This window comes from Aquarana catesbeiana, linkage group LG13 (genome assembly GCF_042186555.1).
Source record: "Aquarana catesbeiana isolate 2022-GZ linkage group LG13, ASM4218655v1, whole genome shotgun sequence".
Classification (NCBI taxonomy): Eukaryota; Metazoa; Chordata; class Amphibia; order Anura; family Ranidae; genus Aquarana; species Aquarana catesbeiana.
In genome coordinates, this window is record NC_133336.1 from 122,245,834 (window position 1) to 122,265,148 (window position 19,315).

Consider the following 19,315-nt stretch of genomic DNA (forward strand, 5'->3'; position numbering starts at 1 on the left):
AAAAATGACACCCTAAAATAGATTCTCCTCCTCCTCCTGAGTACGGCGATACCACATGTGTGAGACTTCCACAGCCTGGCCACATACAGAGGCTAGGTATGGCTGAGCATGGCAGAGTATGGCTGAGCATGGCTGGGTATTGCAGAGTATCGCCGAGTATGACAGGGTATGGCAGGGTATGGCTGGGTATCACCGAGTATTGCAGAGTATGGCTGGGTATCACCGAGTATTGCAGAGTATGGCTGGGTATTGCTGGGTATTGCAGAGTATGGCTGGGTATGGCAGAGTATTGCGGGTTATGGCAGAGTATTGCAGATTTTTGCGGGGTATTGCAGAGCATGGCTGGGTATGGCAGAGTATGGCAGAGTATGGCTGGGTATCACAGAGTATTGCAGAGTATGGCTGGGTATTGCGGGGTATGGCAGAGTAATGCGGGATATTTCAGGGTATGGCAGAGTATTGCGGGGTATTTCAGGGTATGGCAGAGTATTGCGGGGTATTTCAGGGTATGGCAGAGTATTGCGGGGTATTTCAGGGTATTGCAGGGTATGGCAGAGTATTGCGGGGTATTGCAGGGTATGGCAGAATATTGCGGGGTATTTCAGGGTATGGCAGAGTATTGCGGGGTATTGCAGGGTATGGCAGAGTATTGCAGGGTATGGCAGAGTATTGCAGGGTATGGCAGAGTATTGCGGGGTATTCCAGGGTATGGCAGAGTATTGCGGGGTATTCCAGGGTATGGCAGAGTATTGCGGGGTATTCCAGGGTATGGCAGAGTATTGCGGGGTATTCCAGAGTATTGCGGGGTATTCCAGGGTATGGCAGAGTATTGCGGGGTATTCCAGGGTATGGCAGAGTATTGCGGGGTATTCCGGGGTATGGCAGAGTATTGCGGGGTATTCCGGGGTATGGCAGAGTATTGCGGGGTATTCCAGGGTATGGCAGAGTATTGCGGGGTATTCCGGGGTATGGCAGAGTATTGCGGGGTATTCCGGGGTATGGCAGAGTATTGCGGGGTATTCCGGGGTATGGCAGAGTATTGCGGGGTATGGCAGAGTATTGCGGGGTATTCCAGGGTATGGCAGAGTATTGCGGGGTATTCCAGGGTATGGCAGAGTATTGCGGGGTATTCCAGGGTATGGCAGAGTATTGCGGGGTATTCCAGGGTATGGCAGAGTATTGCGGGGTATTCCAGGGTATTGCAGAGTATTGCGGGGTATTCCAGGGTATGGCAGAGTATTGCGGGGTATTCCAGGGTATGGCAGAGTATTGCGGGGTATTCCAGGGTATGGCAGAGTATTGCGGGGTATTCCAGGGTATGGCAGAGTATTGCAGGGGTATTGTGGGGTATGGCAGAGTATTGCAGGGTATGGCAGAGTATTGTGGGGCATTGCAGAGGGCATTGCAGAGGGCATTGCAGAGTAGTGGGGATGGCTGAGCATGGATGGATGGATGGATGGATGGATGGCTGGATGTCTCTGTGCAGCGCTGTGGGCACTACACATGCAGCCCACAACGCTGCAGCCATCCATCCAGCCCCCTCTCCGCTCAGTGTACCGATCGGTACACAGGAGGGGAGGAGAGGAACCGGCATCATCAGATGACGCCGGTTTGTTTACATGTGATCGCGCCGTAATTTGACCGCGCGATCACATGGTAAACGGCCGCGATCAGCGGCCATTTACCGGGATCCGTCACGGATGCTCTCGAGTGCGCACGAGAGGAGAATTCTGGGAGGACGTCCCTGGACGTCCTCCCAGAGTTAAGCAACCGCCCTGTAGCCGTCATTTGGCTATGGGCCGGTTGTTAAGTAGTTAATGACCAGGCCATTTTCTGTGATACGGCACTGCGTCACATTAACTGACAATTGGGCAGTTGTTAGATGCTGTACCCAAACAAAATTGATGTCCCTTTTTCCCCACAAATAGAGCTTTCGTATGGTGGTATTTGATCACCTCTGAGCTATTAAAAAAAAAAAAAAAAAAAAAACACTGACAATTTTGAAAAAAATATATACTTTTTTTTACTTTCTGCTAGAATACATATCCAAAAATAATGAAAGAAATAAAATGTATTCATCAGTTTATTAGGCCAACATGTATTCTGCTACATATTTTTGGAAAAAAATAAATAAATCAAGCAATAAAACGTAGATTGACTGGTTTGCGCAAAAATTATAGTGTCTACAAAATAGGGGAAAGATTTAGGGACTTATTTTTTTATTGGTTTTACTAGTAATGGCGGGGATCAGGGATTTTTAGCGTGACTGCGACATTCTTTTGGTGACCAGTGACACCAATACAGTGATTAGTGCTATAAAAATGCACTGATCACTTTATAAATGGCACTGGCAGGGAAGGGGTTAACATTAGGGGGCGATCAAGGGGTTAGGTGTTCCCTAGGGAGGGGTTTCTAACTGTCAGGGAGACGGACTGACTGGGAGTAGAGCGAGAGAGATTGCTGTTCCCGATCACTAGGAACAGCTGATCTCTCTCCTCCCCTGTCAGAACGGGGATCCACCTTGTTTACATAGGCAGATCCCCGTTCTGCCTCTCTTTACAGCGATCGCAGACCCGTAGGCGAGCTCCCACGGTGTTGTACCTCATGCACAGACCCGCAGCAGAGTCGCCTTGTTGCAGTATATATATGTGGAAGGTGGTCAGCAAGTGGTTAATGTATCGAATGCATTAAGGTGAAAAATCTCGAGACGTTACAACCCCTTTAAGAAACAGAGTCAAACAGAACGTTGCAATTAAAATGACTGCAAAACAAGCGCCATTTGATGAGGTTATGCATACTCAGGAGCTGGGAGACAGTGAGGGCACTCTAACAGTTGACAGTAGAACTGTAAGAATTAAGGTGACATCTGACTCTTAAGACAATAAAAGTGAAGCAAAATAAAGAGGCAAATGCAAAGAAAGACTTGAACTAATTATATGTCATAATATATACAAAAGTAACATGAAAAATGGCACAAGGCAAAAGCCTAGCTATAAAAGTAAGAAGGGGGGGGGGGGGGGGGCTCTGCATCAGAAGGGTTTTCCCTTTAAAAAAAAAAAAAAACCACCATAAAAAAAAAAGTTCACCTTTTTAACCACTTCAATACCGGGCACTTTCCCCCCTTCCTACCCAAGCTAATTTTCAACACTGTCGCTTTTTAAATGACAATTGCGCAGTCATGCTACATTGTACCCAAGCAAAATTTTTATAATTTTGTTCCCACAATAGAGCTTTCTTTTGGGGTTATTTGATCACCTATGGGGTTTTTATTTTTTGCTAAACAAATAGAAAAAGACCAGAAAAAAATAAATAAAAAGTTTCTTAGTTTCTATTATAAAATTTTGTAAATAAGTGTTTTCTCCTTCACTGACGGGCACTGATAAGACGGCACCGATGGGCACCAATATGCAGCACTGATGGGCACCAATATGCAGCACTGATGGGCGGCACTAATTGTCACTGAAAGGCTGCATTCATGGGTACTGATGGGGGGCACTGGCAGGCATTACTGATGGGCACTGATTGGCATTTGACTCCTCTAGTCCAGATAGAGGGAAAGCCGATACACGGCTTTTTCTGTTTACACAGTGAGCAGCTGTGATTGGACACAGCTGATCACGTGGTAAAGAGCCTCTATCAGAGGCTCTTTACCGAGATCGCTGTTGCAGGGTGTCAGACTGACAACACAGATCGCCATGCTGCGCGCGCGCTGGCTCGTTATCCTGAAAGACATTATATGACGTCCAGTCAAAATAATGGAACCACCGCCCGGCCGTCATTTTGCTATAGGCCGGACGGGAAGTGGTTAAAAATACAAATCTTTTTGCAGTTTAAAAAAAAAATACAAAAAATGCACTTTTTTTTAAATGGGAGATTGGAAAGCATTGCACCCATGATCAGTAGATCGTGGGTGCTATGCAGGGCTCTTGAAGGCTGGGTGTGCGAGCTGTTAGGCCATACATTGTACAGCCAAGCAGTTACACATTAACAGGAAGCATCAATGAACTACCACAGCACTCAACAGCATCATAGTAGCTCACTGAGAACTACAAGCTGAAAGCCGCAAAGGCCTGTGGTATCGGGGAGCCGGGGGCCAGTGGATTTGTAACAAGGTTACACCCTGAATATGGGTGCAACATGTTACAAAAAGGTGAACTTATCCCTTAACTACACATATAAAACAAGCCCTGGAGCCCACAGGGACCTACAAAAACAAACCAGTAATGGCAGCTCCTGTGCACTTTCCTTTTAACCATTCCCCTGCTTCACTGTTCTACCAGGGTGAACAACACCACTTCACTCGTTAACTCACCCAACCGCTGCAGGTACTGGACTGTTCTTTCATGGCCCTTCAATGGAGAGTTTGCTTTCTTTGACTGGTCAACAAGAACTGCAAGAGCTGCACAAGAAGCAAGAAGTAAGTAATCACAGTCTCCCTAATAGCTGACTGCAACATCAAATTACTGATCATGGTTATGAAACCACAGAACTCACCTTTTTCATGTAGCCCTTTCTTCTCATAAAGGATGATCAGCTCACTGTACTTGTGTGCCTTTTTCAGGACATGTTCACTCTCTTCCACATGGCAATGATTATGCTCTAACCGGAGAAGAGGAGCCACCAAAGCCACATTTGTCTAGTAAAAGAGGAAAAAAAGGTTTTTCTATAAATCATGCTCAGTCATGCTAAATAAATTGGACTGCTCCAAATGGAGGTATACAGACAACACCCTAAATGAAAAGTCATAATTCTCTGCTCAATACACGGTTCTGACTCACTCTTGTGTGTGTTGATAGAAGGCTGCATTATAATTATTTGAAGAACTAAAATATTTTTATTTTTAAAGATTTTTTTTTTTTATAATTCTGGACCATGATAAACTATACAAAAAAGGTCATGCCAAACAAGTATACATTGAGAAAACTATGACCTATTTTCCTTATAATCAATTTCCCTGTCTACCTAACAGGATAAGAAGAATGGGATTCATTCACAATTAAAATTAAAGTTTGAATCGTCTTTCAAATGTATTTTAGGTCAAAAGGCTGTAGTGGAGTCATAATTATTTTAATTAGGCTATAAGTTATAGACATTTAGCTGAAATAATGATACACCTTGGCAGAGATGCATCACCAGATTACAGAGCACATAATGAAGACATTCATACACAATTTTCCTACTGTCTACATCAAACATTTCATTGCGATTTTCTCCAGCAGAACAATTTCTCATTCATACAAGACAAAGGACACATTTTAGAGGCCTGATACATGACTGACAGGCCATGAGACCAAGCACTTGTCCAAGCAGAGTGGCAAGCACACAGCTTCTTTTTTTTGTTCCTTTCCTAATGCGGTGGTATGGCTACTTTTTTACTAGGACCCTAAGGACCCATTCACACTTATGTGATCTGGTACATGCGTTACTTCATAGCTATGCTATTCATTGTCACTGCCACTCCAACACACTAAGCTAAAGCACATGCATTGCAACACACAGTAAGGTACTACCATGTGTTGTAATGCACTGGGTTGATAATATGTATTAATGCAACACAATAGAAATTGAAGGTGTACAACCACAAGTGTTTTGCAGATATTGTGCCAATATGCAGGACTTACATGCAAGTAACATTTGAGCAAAGTGGTGTCTATAATCTGGAGAAGTTTCTTCTTCGACTTGATGGTTGGAGTCCCTTCCATAAGTGGAGAGGTGGTAGAGTGGTGATCAGTATCATTCAGCTTCTTTACCAGGTGACTTCTTTTCTGTCAGTTTAGGAATACAATGCTTGAGACCAACTAACAATGACACAAGGTTTTCACTGTACTGGAACAGGTTCACAGATGCATGCCAGGCAAAATTTTCTGCTTAAATGTATAAAATGTAAACAAAAAACCCTTGGCGGTGCCTTTCATTGTTTTTAGAATGAAACAAAAAACTTCTGATGATACATTACAATCAATTCCCAAAGCAGTGTTTTAGCTAAAGACACAGCATAGCAAATTAGCATTTAAAATTAAAATGTGTCGGATTTAAACCTCCTACTAAGCTGTCTGAAGGTACAAGTCACTGCTGTGATTATTAGATTGAGACTTGTACATTCAATATTTTTAGCAGACCTGAACAGGTAAAAAATAACAAAAACCCACAACTGACACTACAGCTACTGTTTGGATAGAATACTGTATAATATGCAATATTTCAGATATACCTAAACACAAAAACTTGAAAACATTCTCTTATAGCCCTAATATTCTGATCTCAAATGGGTCAAAGGATGCATTGCCAGATAAATACAAAAGGTATTCTAAAATTTTAAACAACTGTTGGGCATGCTGTACTCATCATAGCATTACAATTGATAGGGAACCCTTCTTGTGTCAAAACCTCTACTGTGTCACACTGCATACAGAAAAACCGTAAGCAGAAGATTGCTCATGGTTTTCTGTATTCAGTGTGAAAAAGTAGAGGGATTCCATATCAACATTCATGCTAAACTGAGGAAGTACATCTTAAAATAACTAACATTTCTAGAATCCCGAAAAATTGTTTCTCCTATTGACCTTCTCACCTGGGTTAAGTAATCTATGAGAGCCAGATTGGCTTTCTCTAGTTCTGCTCCTGACAGTAAGGGCACAGGATTGGGGTACTGGAGCTGTTTTTTGTAATCAGAAGGTAGCAGGTCTGGATACATCCCAATAACATGCGTAGGATCTGGCAAAACAGGATTACATAAACAAAAAGTAATGCAAATACAGTTTTCACGTTTTAACATAATTTCCTAAAGGCAACAACTGATTTTTTTTTTTTTTTTTTTTTAGACATTATAGGCAAGATCGGTATATCATATACAGATGATTGGAAGATGACACTGTCACACACTAATATGGCAAAAACTTTTAAATCCAGACATTCAAGGTCAACCAAAACTTTAAAAATGTTCAGCGATGTAACACAGGAAGAAAGGTTACTACATACGAGATTTTATATCACATAAATCATTGTCCAGGTGAGCACACAGTGAGAGAAGTTCAAAACCAGCACACCTACCACTGTGCACACATTTCAGGCTCGAATACATACAGTGCCTTGCAAAAGTATTCACCCCCCTTGGCATTTTTTATGTTTTGTTGCCTCACAACCTGGAATTATAATGGATTGTTTGAGGATTTGCATCATTTAATTTACAGAACATGACCACAACTTATTATTGTGAAGTAAACAACAAATAGGACAAAATAACAGAAAGCGTCAATGTGCATAACTATTCACCCCCCTAAAGTCAATACTTTGTAGAGCCACCTTTTGCGGCTATCACAGCTCCAAGTCGCTTTGGATAAGTCTCTATGAGCTTGCCACATCTTACCACTGGGATTTTTGCCCATTCCTCCTTGCAAAACTGCTCCAGCTCCTTCAAGTTGGATGGTTTCCGCTTGTGAACAGCAATCTTTAAGTCTGACCACAGATTTTCTATTGGATTGAGGTCTGGGCTTTGACTAGGCCATTCCAACACATTTACATGTTTCCCCTTAAACCACTCAATTGTTGCTTTAGCAGTGTGTTTGGGGTCATCGTCCTGCTGGAAGGTGAACCTCCGTCCTAACCTCAAATCACACAGAGTGATACAGGTTTTGCTCAAGAATATCCCTGTATTTAGGACAATCCATCTTTCCCTCAACTCTGACCAGTTTCCCAGTCCTGACTGCTGAAAAACATCCCCACAGCATGATGCTGCCACCACCATGTTTCACTGTGGGGATGGTTTCTTTGGGTGATGTGATGTGTTGGGTTTGCACCAGACATAGCGTTTTCTTTAATGGCCAAAAACTTAAATTTATCAGACCAGAGCACCTTCCTCCATACATTTTGGGAGTCTCCCACATGCATTTTCGCAAACTCAAAACGTGCCATTTTGCGTTTTGCTGAAAGTAATGGCTTTCTTCTGGCCAATCTGCCATAAAGCCCAACTCTATGGAGCGTACGGCTTTTTGTCGTCCTATGTACAAATACTCCAGTCTCTGCTGTGGAACTCTGCAGCTCCTCCAGGGTTATCTTAGGTCTCTGTGCTTCCTCTCTGATTAATGCCCTCCTTGCCCGGTCTGAGTTTTGGTGTGCAGCTATCTCTTGGCAGGTTTGCTGTTGTGTTATGTTCTTTCCTTTTGGTTATGATAGATTTGATGGTGCTCCTAGGGATCATCAAAGATTTGGATTTTTTTTTTTTACCTAACCCCGACTTGTACTTCTCAACAACATTGTCCCTTACTTGTTTGGAGAGTTCCTTGGTCATCATGGCAGTGTTTGGTTAGTGGTGCCTCTTGCTTAGGTGTTGCAGCCTCTGGGGCTTTTCAAAATTTGGTGTGTGTATATGTAATGACAGATCATGTAACACTTAGATTGCACACAGGTGGACATCATTTCACTAATTATGTGACTTCTGAAGGTAATTGGTTGCACCAGAGATTTTTATGGGCTTCATAACAAAGGTGAAAAAAAGTGAATACATACGCACATGCCAATTATCAGTTTTTATTTCTGAAAAATAGTTTTATGTATATATTTTTCTAATTTTACCTCACCAACTTAGACTATTATGTTCTGATCCATCACATATAATTAAGATTAAAAAAACATTGAACTAAAGGCTGTAATGTAACAAAATAGGTAAAAAGCCAAGGGGGGTGAATACTTTTGCAAGGCACTGTAAGTGGATTACCACTACCACCCCAAGACTTATCTTTGTAGCGATTGAACCTATTTTGGTTGCAGGGAAGTGAGAGGCAGACAACTGGGGTACATTTATTTATTTGAGCATTACTGTCCTCCGATACATCATATGGAAAAAAAATAATAAGACCTGAAAAATATACAATCTGAACTTTTATTAATGTAATACAGCAGTGGTTCCCAACCTCAGTCCTCAAGTACCCCCAACAGGTCATGTTTGCAGAATTTTTCACCTTGCAAAGGTGCTTTAAATAACTGTCAATTGCTTGGTACAGCGTGAGGTTGGGAAACAGGGTCATAGAGCAATATATACAGTTGTGCTCAAAAGTTTGCATACCCTGGCAGAAATTGTGAAATTTTGGCATCAATATTAAAAAAATGACTGATCATGCCAAAAAGTCTTTTATTTAAGGATAGCAATCACATGAAGCCATTTATTATCACATAGTTTTTTGGATTTTTTTTTTTTTTTTATGATTTTAAAAAGTCACCCATATGGCCCTGATAAAAAGTTTACATACCCTGGAATGTTAGGCCTTGGTACAGACACAGAAGGTGGAACACACAGGTTAAAATGGCAGTTAAAAGGTTCATTTTCCACATTTGTGGCTTTTTAAATCACAATTAGTGTCTGTGTATAAATAGTCAATGAGTTTGTTAGCTCTCACATGAATATACTAAGCAGGCTAGACACTGAGCCATGAGGAGCTAGAAAAGAACAGTCAAAAGACCTGCGTAACAAGGTAATGAAACTTTACAGAGATGGAAAAGGATATTAAAAGATATCCAAAGCCTTGAATATGCCAGTCAGTACTGTTCAATCACTTAAGTGGAAAATTTGGGGATCTCTTGATACCAAGCCAAGGTCAGGTAGATCAAGATTTCAGCCTTCACAACAATTTACTGATTGGATCCAAGTAATTAAAAGGCAAGTTAACCTTTACCAAAACAATAAAACATGCACATAATTTTTGAAGGTAAAAAAATGTGTATTTATTTTCTACAAAGTTTTGCACCCTCGATCAGTAGATTGCGGGTGCCATATCAGGCTCCTGCACACTCTCCCTCCAGCTTTCTTCCCATACCAAGCTTTCAGTTTGAATGCTTGTGGGAGAGTGAATGGACTACGAGCACGCTGATCAGATGGAAGATGGGACTTGTAGTTTATTCATTCACAAATCACTGCGCCACACAGCCATGTTGATTTTAAAATGTGACACCGTCACACCCTAAATACACCAGGAGAACTTATCCTTTAATAATTCTAACATTTCCTGCTATACATTAATATGTCAATGGCTGGGAATGATTTGTCAGTTCTGGAACAGTTTTGGTGAGGTTTTTCTGCTTTATACAACTACCTCAGGCTCTATTTAGCAGTCTGTCACCTTGGGGGGTATGGAAGGCTGAGTTTCTTGCCTTCTTATATCAAACTGCTATTGTTCCTGGTTTGCATGTTGTAGTTGGGCAGTGCATTGCCTCCGACAAAGAATCACAAATTGACATATATACGAAATGTAATGGAGAGGGCAACTCCATTACAGTTCAGAGACAGCAACACTTTCAAAATGTAAAACCAGTATGTAATGGGTGGCAGGGATTTAAAAAGGGCAGAACACACAATTATATAAAAAACAAACAAAAAAAAACAACAAAAAAATGCATTATTATGTCACACGGTATTTGTGCAGCAGTGTTTTAAACACAACTTTTTGGGAAAAAGGACACTTTCATTAATTTTTAAAAAACTAAACAGTAAAGTTAGCCCAATTTTTTTGTATAATGTGAAAGATGATGTTACGCTGAGTAAATAGATACCAAACGTGTCACGCTTTATAATTGCACGCACTCGTGAAATGGCAACAAACTACGGTACCTAAAAATCTCCATAGTCGACGCTTGAAATTTTTTTTTACGGTTACCAGGTTAGGTCTAGTGCTAGAATTATTGATCTCGCTCTGACGATCGCGGCGATACCTCACGTGTGATTTGAACACCGTTTACATATGCGGGCATGACAGGTGACAGGTGATAGGTGGTGACAGGTAGTCACGGGACACAGAGCCATAGTAGGTTATAGGCCAATTTCAGGTGATGGACACTGGCACGCCCTAAGATAAAAAGTGCACTCCCTATATAATCCCTCCCACTACTGGGAGTATCTCAGTTTTGTAGCAAAGCAATACACGTGTATACCAAAGAAGGGAGGGACCTCTGTGTCCGGTGATGTACCTCAAAGAAAAGGATTTTACAGGTAAGCTGTTTTAAAAATCCTATTTTCTTATCGTACATCACGGGACACAGAGCCATAGTAGTTACTATGTGGGATGTCCCATAGCATTCCCAACTGAAGGGAGGTAGAACACAACAAAAGTAGGGCAATAAAAGACTAGAGGACTTATACTGCAGCCTGCAGTACACTGTGCCCAAGGCGATATCCTCATGACCTTTTACATCTAATTTGATTGAAACTGGTAAATGTATAGACTGAAGAACAAGTTGCGGCCTTGCAGATTTGAGCCGTGGAGGATTGGTGATGCACTGCCCAGAAAGCACTAACAGCCTTAGAGAAGTGCGTCTTGATTTGAGAGGATGTAATCCACCTCTTTAAACCATAAGCTTGAACGATTACTTGTCGAATCTATTTAGAATAGTAGATTTCGATGCTGCCTGTCCTCTTTTAGGACCTTCAGGCAACACGAATGAAAACATTTGTTTCCTGAATCTGAGTAATCGCTTTTAACCACCTCAATACAGTGCACTTACACCCCCTTCCTGCCCAGACCAAATTTTCAGCTTTCAGCGCGCTCATATTTTGAATGACAATTACTCAGTCATGCAACACTGTACCCATATCAAATGTGCATCCTTTTTTTCACACAAATAGAGCTTTCTTTTGTGGTATTTAATCACTAGCGGGTTTTTTTTTATTTTTTGTGCTATCAATTAAAAAGGCTGAAAATTTTGTGAAAAAAATGCCTTTTTCTTAGGCTCTGTCATAAAATTTTGCAAATTAGTAATTTTTCGTTTTTCATTTTTTGGCCAAAATTTATACTGCTACATATCTCTGGTAAAAATAACCCAAATAAGTGTAAATTATTTGGTCTTTGTGAAAGTTATATAGAGTCTACAAACTGTGGTGCAAATCACTGAAAATTGATCACATCTGATGGACTGAAGGCCTATCTCATTTCTTGAGACACTAACAAGTCAGGAAAGTACAAATACCCTCCAAATGACCCCTTTTTAGAAAGAAGTAGACATTCCAAGGTATTAAGTAAGTAGCATGGTGAGTTTTTTTAAGTTGCAATTTTTTCCCACAATTCTTTGCAAAATTAAGATTTTTTTTTTTGTTTTTTTACAAAATTTTCATATTAGCAGGTTATTTCTCTCACAGAGCATATGCATACAACAAATTACACGCCAAAATACATTCTGCTACTCTTCCCGAGTATGGCGATACCACATGTGAGACTTTTACACAGCCTGGCCACATACAAAGGCCCAACCATTGATGTAGCACCCTCAGGCGTTCTACGAGCATAAATGACACATCTCATTTCTCAACCACCTATTACACTTTCAAAGGCTCTGGAGCACTAGGACAATGGAATTGCCCCCAATTGACCCCATTTTGGAAAGCAAACACCCCAACGTATAATCTATGAGGCATAATGAGTCTTTTGAATGGTTAATTTTTTTCCAGATTTTTGGGGAAAATGTGGCGGGGAGGGCACTGGGTGTTGTCACTAAAATGAAGAAAGCGCATTATCATTTCGTATCGGGACCTGGCCATTACGGCAGAATAAATGGGCATGTTGTGGATGGGGTTGGTGGACCAATAGGCACGTCCTTCATTTTTTTTTGCAAGCCCCATGTTTAGGGTGAGGCCCATAAACAATTTGAACTCCTCCAAATTCAGATCTTTCCACTCAAACGGACGGGCATATGATGATCGGGGTTTGTTGGCAATATACTGCTGGGCATATAAAATTTGTCTGGTCCACAATGAATTGCAGGAAAGTGTTGGGCAAATACAAATTAAAGAAATCAATCTCTGAGAAATTTTGGGTGTTGGCCTGCACACCTGGCAGTGCTGTGAAAGGGGGAATAATTGGTGATCCCGAGTCGGATGGCAGCCATGTTAGGTTGGCAAGACCACCTGGCATGTATGTAGAGGCACTGGCTCTTGGGGGACATGACACTCCAGTAGTTGGGTGATTTGAATTGCCTGTGCTGGTACTCATTTGCCGATTCACTATTCGGTTCAAATTCCGAATTTCGGAATCAGAATTGGAATCTGATGAGAACCCCCGTTGCTCTCATCAGTCATGATGGGTGACGGATGATGGCTGACGGTCACTGACGGGTGATGGCAGTCTCTTATGTGACAAGTGCACTTTATGTGGTGACTGTTGGGTGACAGATGACAATGGGGGGGGCGATAGGACAAGTGTGGTGTTGGTGCTGTACAATACAGACACAGATCGGTAACTCACTGCTTCTGGCTCTTCTCTCCTCACACTGGAAACGGTGTGTGAGGAGAGAAGAGCTGGTAACAGCTAGTTACTGCTCTGTGTTTACATTTAGTGATCGACTGTGAAAGGATCACAGCCGATCACGTAGTAAACAGCCACCGGCCAATGGCTGTTTACCATTGTCGGTGATGAGCAGTGTTCCCGGGAACACGCAGCCACCAACGTGCTCGCGCGCATGCGCCGTGCACAGTGGGGCGGTACCATTTGTGATCGGCCGTGACTTCATCACGGCCAATCACGTAGTAAACAGCCATGCTCAATAGCTGTTCACCCCCCTCGGTGGCGAGCGGCGTCTCCGTGACACGCCGCCACCGAGGGTACAGGGTTGTGCACACACGATCGCTCGCATTCCCTGTTTAAAGGGCAGGGCGTCATATGACGCCCTCCCAGAACGAGAGCCGTGCCACTTGGCCGTCATATGATGGACGGCAAGCGGTTAAGTAGACATTGACTGCTCTCACCACATCAGAAAAATGTAGTGATTTTTCTTCCAAAAGAACAGGGTTCTGGAAAAAATATGGTAGAACAATATCCTGGTTTAAATAAAAACCTGATACTACCTTTGGTGAAAAGTTAGGATGAGGACGCAATACTACCTTATCCTTGTGAACAATAAAGATATGGCTCTTTACAAGAAAAAGCAGCCAATACTGATACCCTTCTTGCAGCAGATATGGTTACCAGAAAAATAGGATAAGATTCACCTTTAACGAAGAAAAATGCTCCTGCGCACAAGTGGATAACCAGACAAGTGATGTATAGACACAGGCCTTGCTGCCCTCAAGGATGGGGAATCCTAACAGTTGTGGAAGATCTCAGTGTATAAAAACAATCTTCAAATCACAGCATGCAGTCAAGGAGCAGCGGAGCCCACCAGAGGTAACAGAAGAACTTACAGGAATCACTGCTAGTTGACGCGTTTCGAGGGGAATGTCCCCTCTTCCTCAGAGCACAGCAGTCCCTGGGCCGCACAACTTCTTGTGTCCCCTTGGTGATTAATATAGGCCATTGCTGTGGCATACACAGATTGAATCCTAGCAGGACAATAAAATTAAACTGAACGTTCAGGCCCTGAGGACCAAGTGTTCTGCCTGAATTTCTAAAATGTTAATATAGGCCATTGCTGTGGCATACACAGATTGAATCCTAGCAGGACAATAAATTAAACTGAACGTTCAGGACCAAGTGTTCTGCCTGAATTTCTAAAATGTTAATGGGAAAGGTCATTTCTGATCTAGGCCACTTCTCTTGGACAGTTGCCTCTTTCAGGACTATCCCCCAACCTAAACAAAAAAAAGGTTGGCATATGTTGTTACTATTTCCCAGGTTACTGAAGGAAGGATTTTCCCTTTTGCAGACTTTTTGGATGTAAACCATAAACTGAGGCTTCGGCGCACCCAGCCTACAGCACCTGGTATTTCCAGGTGGTCTTTCATCCGGGTATTAACCATGTCCGACCCTGCTTAGCCTCCAAGATCAGATAAGAATGAGCGCTATCAGGGTGATGTGGCTGTAGGCTTTGGAGTCAGACACATTGGGAAAGTAGAGCTTGAACTCTTTGTTTCAAGCCGATAGGATACTGTTTTGCAGCAGTCTAGAATGAGACTGAGCATAAGGAATGGCCTTGAATGAAGCCACCATCTTTCCCGACAACCTCACGCAAAGTTGAATAGGAGAAAATCATCTTGCTTCAACTACCTAAATCAGTTCCTTTATGGCGCTGATCTTAGCCTGGGGTACAAATACCCTTTTCTGGGTGTACCTATGATCAGACCCAAGTATTTTCTTCATAGTTTTAAAGAAGATTCCTCTTAGATTGAACCTAGACATTCCAGGTAGTTGAATGTGGTGACCATACTTTGGTCTAAGCGGGCTACCGACTGGTCTAACAAGAACAGATCGACTAGATAAACCATAATCTTTATACCTTGGGCCCTCAATCTGGCTAGAAAAGGAGCCAGAACCTTTGTACTCGAGGTGCAGCAGCTAGATCGGAAGGCAGAGCTGCACACTGAAAATTAAGATTTTCCACTTAAAAGAAGATATTACTAGTGAGTGAGGAAATAGGCATATGGAGATATGCATCTTTGACGTATATTGACGCCAGAAGTTCTCCTCCTTGTAGGATGGAGATAACAGATTGGACGGACTTCATGCAAAAACTCTGCTCTTACATGGGGGCCATCATGAACACTTTTTTTTGCCAAAAGATGGCCCAATGCTTGAGAGAAAGATTTCTTTTTCTCTGGATCCTTAGGAACGTTTGACGTGGAGACGGAAACTCTTGGAACTCCAGTTTGTACGTTTGGAGCCATTGAGGAAGTCCCCCATTTGACACTCCTTTTGCCAGATCGCTGAGAACTGCAGAAAAAAATTCTCCTAACTGAGCAAGAGGGGGTACCTCCTCATAAGGAGGCTTCAGTACCTTGTAGGTTTCCTCCCCTAAGACCTCTTTAGTTCCTGGGGTTAAACCTGAGGATTACCCTTTGAACCTGACGGCAGAAGCCATTGTGACTGCCTGGAGGCTGATGCCCCTGGCACAGAACGAGCTTTGAAAAAAATACAATTACTCCTTCACTTAAATGACAAAAGGGGGTATCTTTCTTACTAGAAATTCTTTGGCTATATCATCCAAAATACCCCCAGATAGCTGTTTCACCGCAAAAAGGAAGACTAGCCAGGAGCTTCTTGCATGACGCTTAGCGAAAGGCGCAAGGCCTAAAGGACAGAGCCTGTCATAGCAACTATTGCAAATATAAAGCTGCCTCCTGGACCTGCTGAGCAGGATAACCTTGAACACCTGTTTAAACTGCTTTCTCAATGATTAACCAATTACTGTCAGTGCAGGCTGAGACACTCAACCTGCCAGAGAAAAAAAAAAGCTTTTAATAGGAATTCGAACCTTTTATCCATTGGATCCCTAAGTATTTGAGTATTGTCTACTGGACAAGTCAAACGTATTCACAAAGGATATAGTAGCGATAACTACGGATATAACCCACTTAGTGAAATTTTCTCTACCATAGGATAAAGTGTGAAACATTTTTAGAAGGACAAATAATGCTTATCTGGGTAATCCTCCAGATAAAAAAAAAAAAACTTTTCCAACAAAGAAAGGACAGGAAAAAGCATGCATAGCTTGAGGAGGCTTTAGGGAACCCAAACATTCAGTAAAGGGTACATAAATGTGGAGCGGATCATTCAGCAAGAATTTGTACCATCAATCATACAGATTGTGAACGCTGACTCTCCCGCATTTGACACCTCAAAGGAGGAGTCATCAGCCTCACCACGGTCCCCTGAGGGACTCGTCTTCTCCTGCCCCTAGTTCCTCAGTCTGAGGGTCCTAGCAAAATGGAAGAGAACCTGTCGCATCTTGACCACACTGGGATGCGATTAAAGTTGCTAGACTTTTTTTTTTTTTAAACCTACCATGGCTGATGAAAGAGTAAAAAGAACAGGGGCTACAGCGTTGACAGTTGCAAATATTTCATGGTCCCGATGCTCCTTTTTTGGGAGTGTTTCAACCCCCCCTTCTGAACATAGACCGATGCACAACGCAGAGGTAATACTAGAAGAAATCGCATCCATTGCTTGAGCAATAGTCAGCCACTGCCATTAATGTTCAGCTTGATGCAATAGTAAATGTGTCAAAAAGAATGCTTGTGTCACCAACTTCTTTCATGCCCCTCTTCACTCTTGCGTCCCTCCACCAGCTTAAGCAGCATTAATGGTGCTTTTTAAAAAACACATACCCGCGCTGGACGAAGCCAATGCCGCGCTAAGCTCCGCCTCCCGTCGCCCTCGCCTTCCTCTCTCTCTTTTTTTTTTAAAAAAAAGGAGTTTTCCCTCTGATCCTACAGGACCGACATGTGAGGAGAAAAAACATGGCGAGGAGAGAGACTGGAAGCCGCTGAGTAGCGGCGTGCTGAACGTGTTTTTTTTTTTTTTTCTCCTTTCTCCCGACGCTCTTCCTCATGAAGAGGGGGAGAATACAGCACAGGTGGGGGGTGTCTGGAGAAGAGAAAAGACCCCCCCAGACTTACCGGAGGTCTGCTGCTAGCTGGAGAGGAAAGAAGCCTGCTGCTCCGACACAGCGTGTCTCTTGAGGAAGCATGAGAAGGAGCATGAGAAGGTATGTGCTCCATATAACAATGTGAAAACCTCTGCGCTACTAAAAAGTGCAAATGAGTGTAATGCTGCAAAATCTGATGGTGTACACAACTCAACCACAGAATAAACAAGGTGATTTCGCGCAGAACACTAATGATAACAGCACATCACAATATAAAATATAAGAAATAAATGACGTGAAAAAATGTAATAATAGTGCTAGGTAGCTACATGTGAAATTCTAAGCTAAGAGTCAAAGTGATCCCAGGGGGATGGTGATAATAAAAAACCTATCAATAATAAAAATGATGACGTGTAAAAAAATAGGTTGGATATAAAATAAAAAATACAACGTGAAAATAAATTAAAAATTAATAAAAAGAAGCGTGATGGGATAAGTCAATTAATGAATCAATAAGTCCACAACAATGATGAATGTTGTTCATGGATTTTCTCAATAGGTGAAGTAGGTGATATGGACAGAAGTGGATGGCATCTGTATAAAGATGTGCTCACAGTACCCTTACCTCAAAAGGCTTAGATATTTGCCTAAGTAGTCGATGTTGCTAGATGGCAGTAAGGACCATGGATTGCCCCAGGTAGATGAATGTCGGTTGTGGGGCCACGTCAGGTTATGAAAATGCTACTTGCCTGGCTGCCCCCCGTCCCTCAATACTGTCTCAGGCACTGACCCTGGAACCACATGCAGATAGTGAAGTCAGAGGGACATCAGAACTTCTCTACAGATGCTTCTTTCAGGTCCAAGTATTGAGTTCTTCAGATCAATACCTAAGTAAAGCTCGGATCACTGAATGGTGACGTGATCCGAGCTTTACTTAACTGCTTGAACTGCTAATTCAGCACTGTTGCCACAGACTGCGGGGGCCGATTACCTGGCAGGGGGGCTTTCTGATCATACCCCCCCACAGGTAATGTTGAGCTGAACCGCAGGTAATAGTCGTAGAGTTTGGAGGCTGCACTTGGGGTGGGTGAGTGAGCCCTCGGTTGAGGAGCTGGTCTCCCCGCACATACAGGACTACTGGGACGTCAATGAAGGTTCAACGGATGGGCTCACGGTCTGGGATGCATTCAAGGCATCCACCCGTGGGGCGTATATAGCTGCCATCAAAGCCACTAGGGTGGAGAAAAATTCTGAATCGGAGGCGCTTCAGGCCCGTGAACTACAATGTGCAAAGCTCCATGCCGATGCGCCCTCCTCCTCCACCCTGGCGGAGTTACAGATGGCCAGAAGGGCCTTGTTGGTTCATTTTCAAACTGATACACAATGTACATTTAAGAGAAGGGCTGAGGAACCATTTGAAAAAGGTGATAAGAATGGGAAGCTGTTGGCCTACTTGGCGGCAGATGCCCGAACACATACAGCTATCCACTGCATTTACTCAGCTGGAGGTAATCTAGTGAGAGATGGAGAGAGTATTATGCAGGCTTTTGTGTCGTACTACTCAGAATTATATACTGATATACCCAAATATGACGACCAAGTGCTATCGGACCTGTTGGACTTCCTTCGCATACCGGAGCTGTCGAGGGAGGTGGCAGCAGAATTGGAAGCTCCTTTTACTCCTAAAGAACTGGCTTCAGCCATTGCCTCCTTCCCCAATGGTAAAGCTCCGGGTCCTGATGGGATACCAGCAGAGTGGCACAAAAATTATATGGAACTGTTGTCTCCCAGACTCTTGCAACTTTATGGAGAATGCTTTGAAGCAGGGAGATTGCCACCTTCATTGTATGAGGCTCATGTGGTGTTATTTCCCAAGCCTGATAAAGACCTTCTTCAATGCTCCTTATACAGGCCCATAGCACTGTTAAACATGGACCTCAAAATTTTGACCAAAATGATTGCCAATAGGTTGATGAGGATTCTAGAGCACTTGATATCACCAGATCGGACAGGGTTTATGCCCAAGAAAGCCACGGAC

The 19,315-nt window shown here is 42.7% G+C and overlaps 1 protein-coding gene across 1 annotated transcript in view; it reads right to left on the minus strand.

Moving 5' to 3' along the window:
* VPS39 (VPS39 subunit of HOPS complex) overlaps nucleotides 1-19,315 on the minus strand; it is a 111,904-nt gene that overhangs the window by 54,558 nt on the left and 38,031 nt on the right. The window contains exons 12-15 of the mRNA XM_073609491.1: nucleotides 6,572-6,714; nucleotides 5,622-5,765; nucleotides 4,495-4,636; nucleotides 4,313-4,399 (exon numbers count right to left, since the gene is read on the minus strand). Coding sequence (XP_073465592.1) covers nucleotides 4,313-4,399; nucleotides 4,495-4,636; nucleotides 5,622-5,765; nucleotides 6,572-6,714 — 516 coding nt within the window. The remainder of the gene's footprint in view (nucleotides 1-4,312; nucleotides 4,400-4,494; nucleotides 4,637-5,621; nucleotides 5,766-6,571; nucleotides 6,715-19,315) is intronic.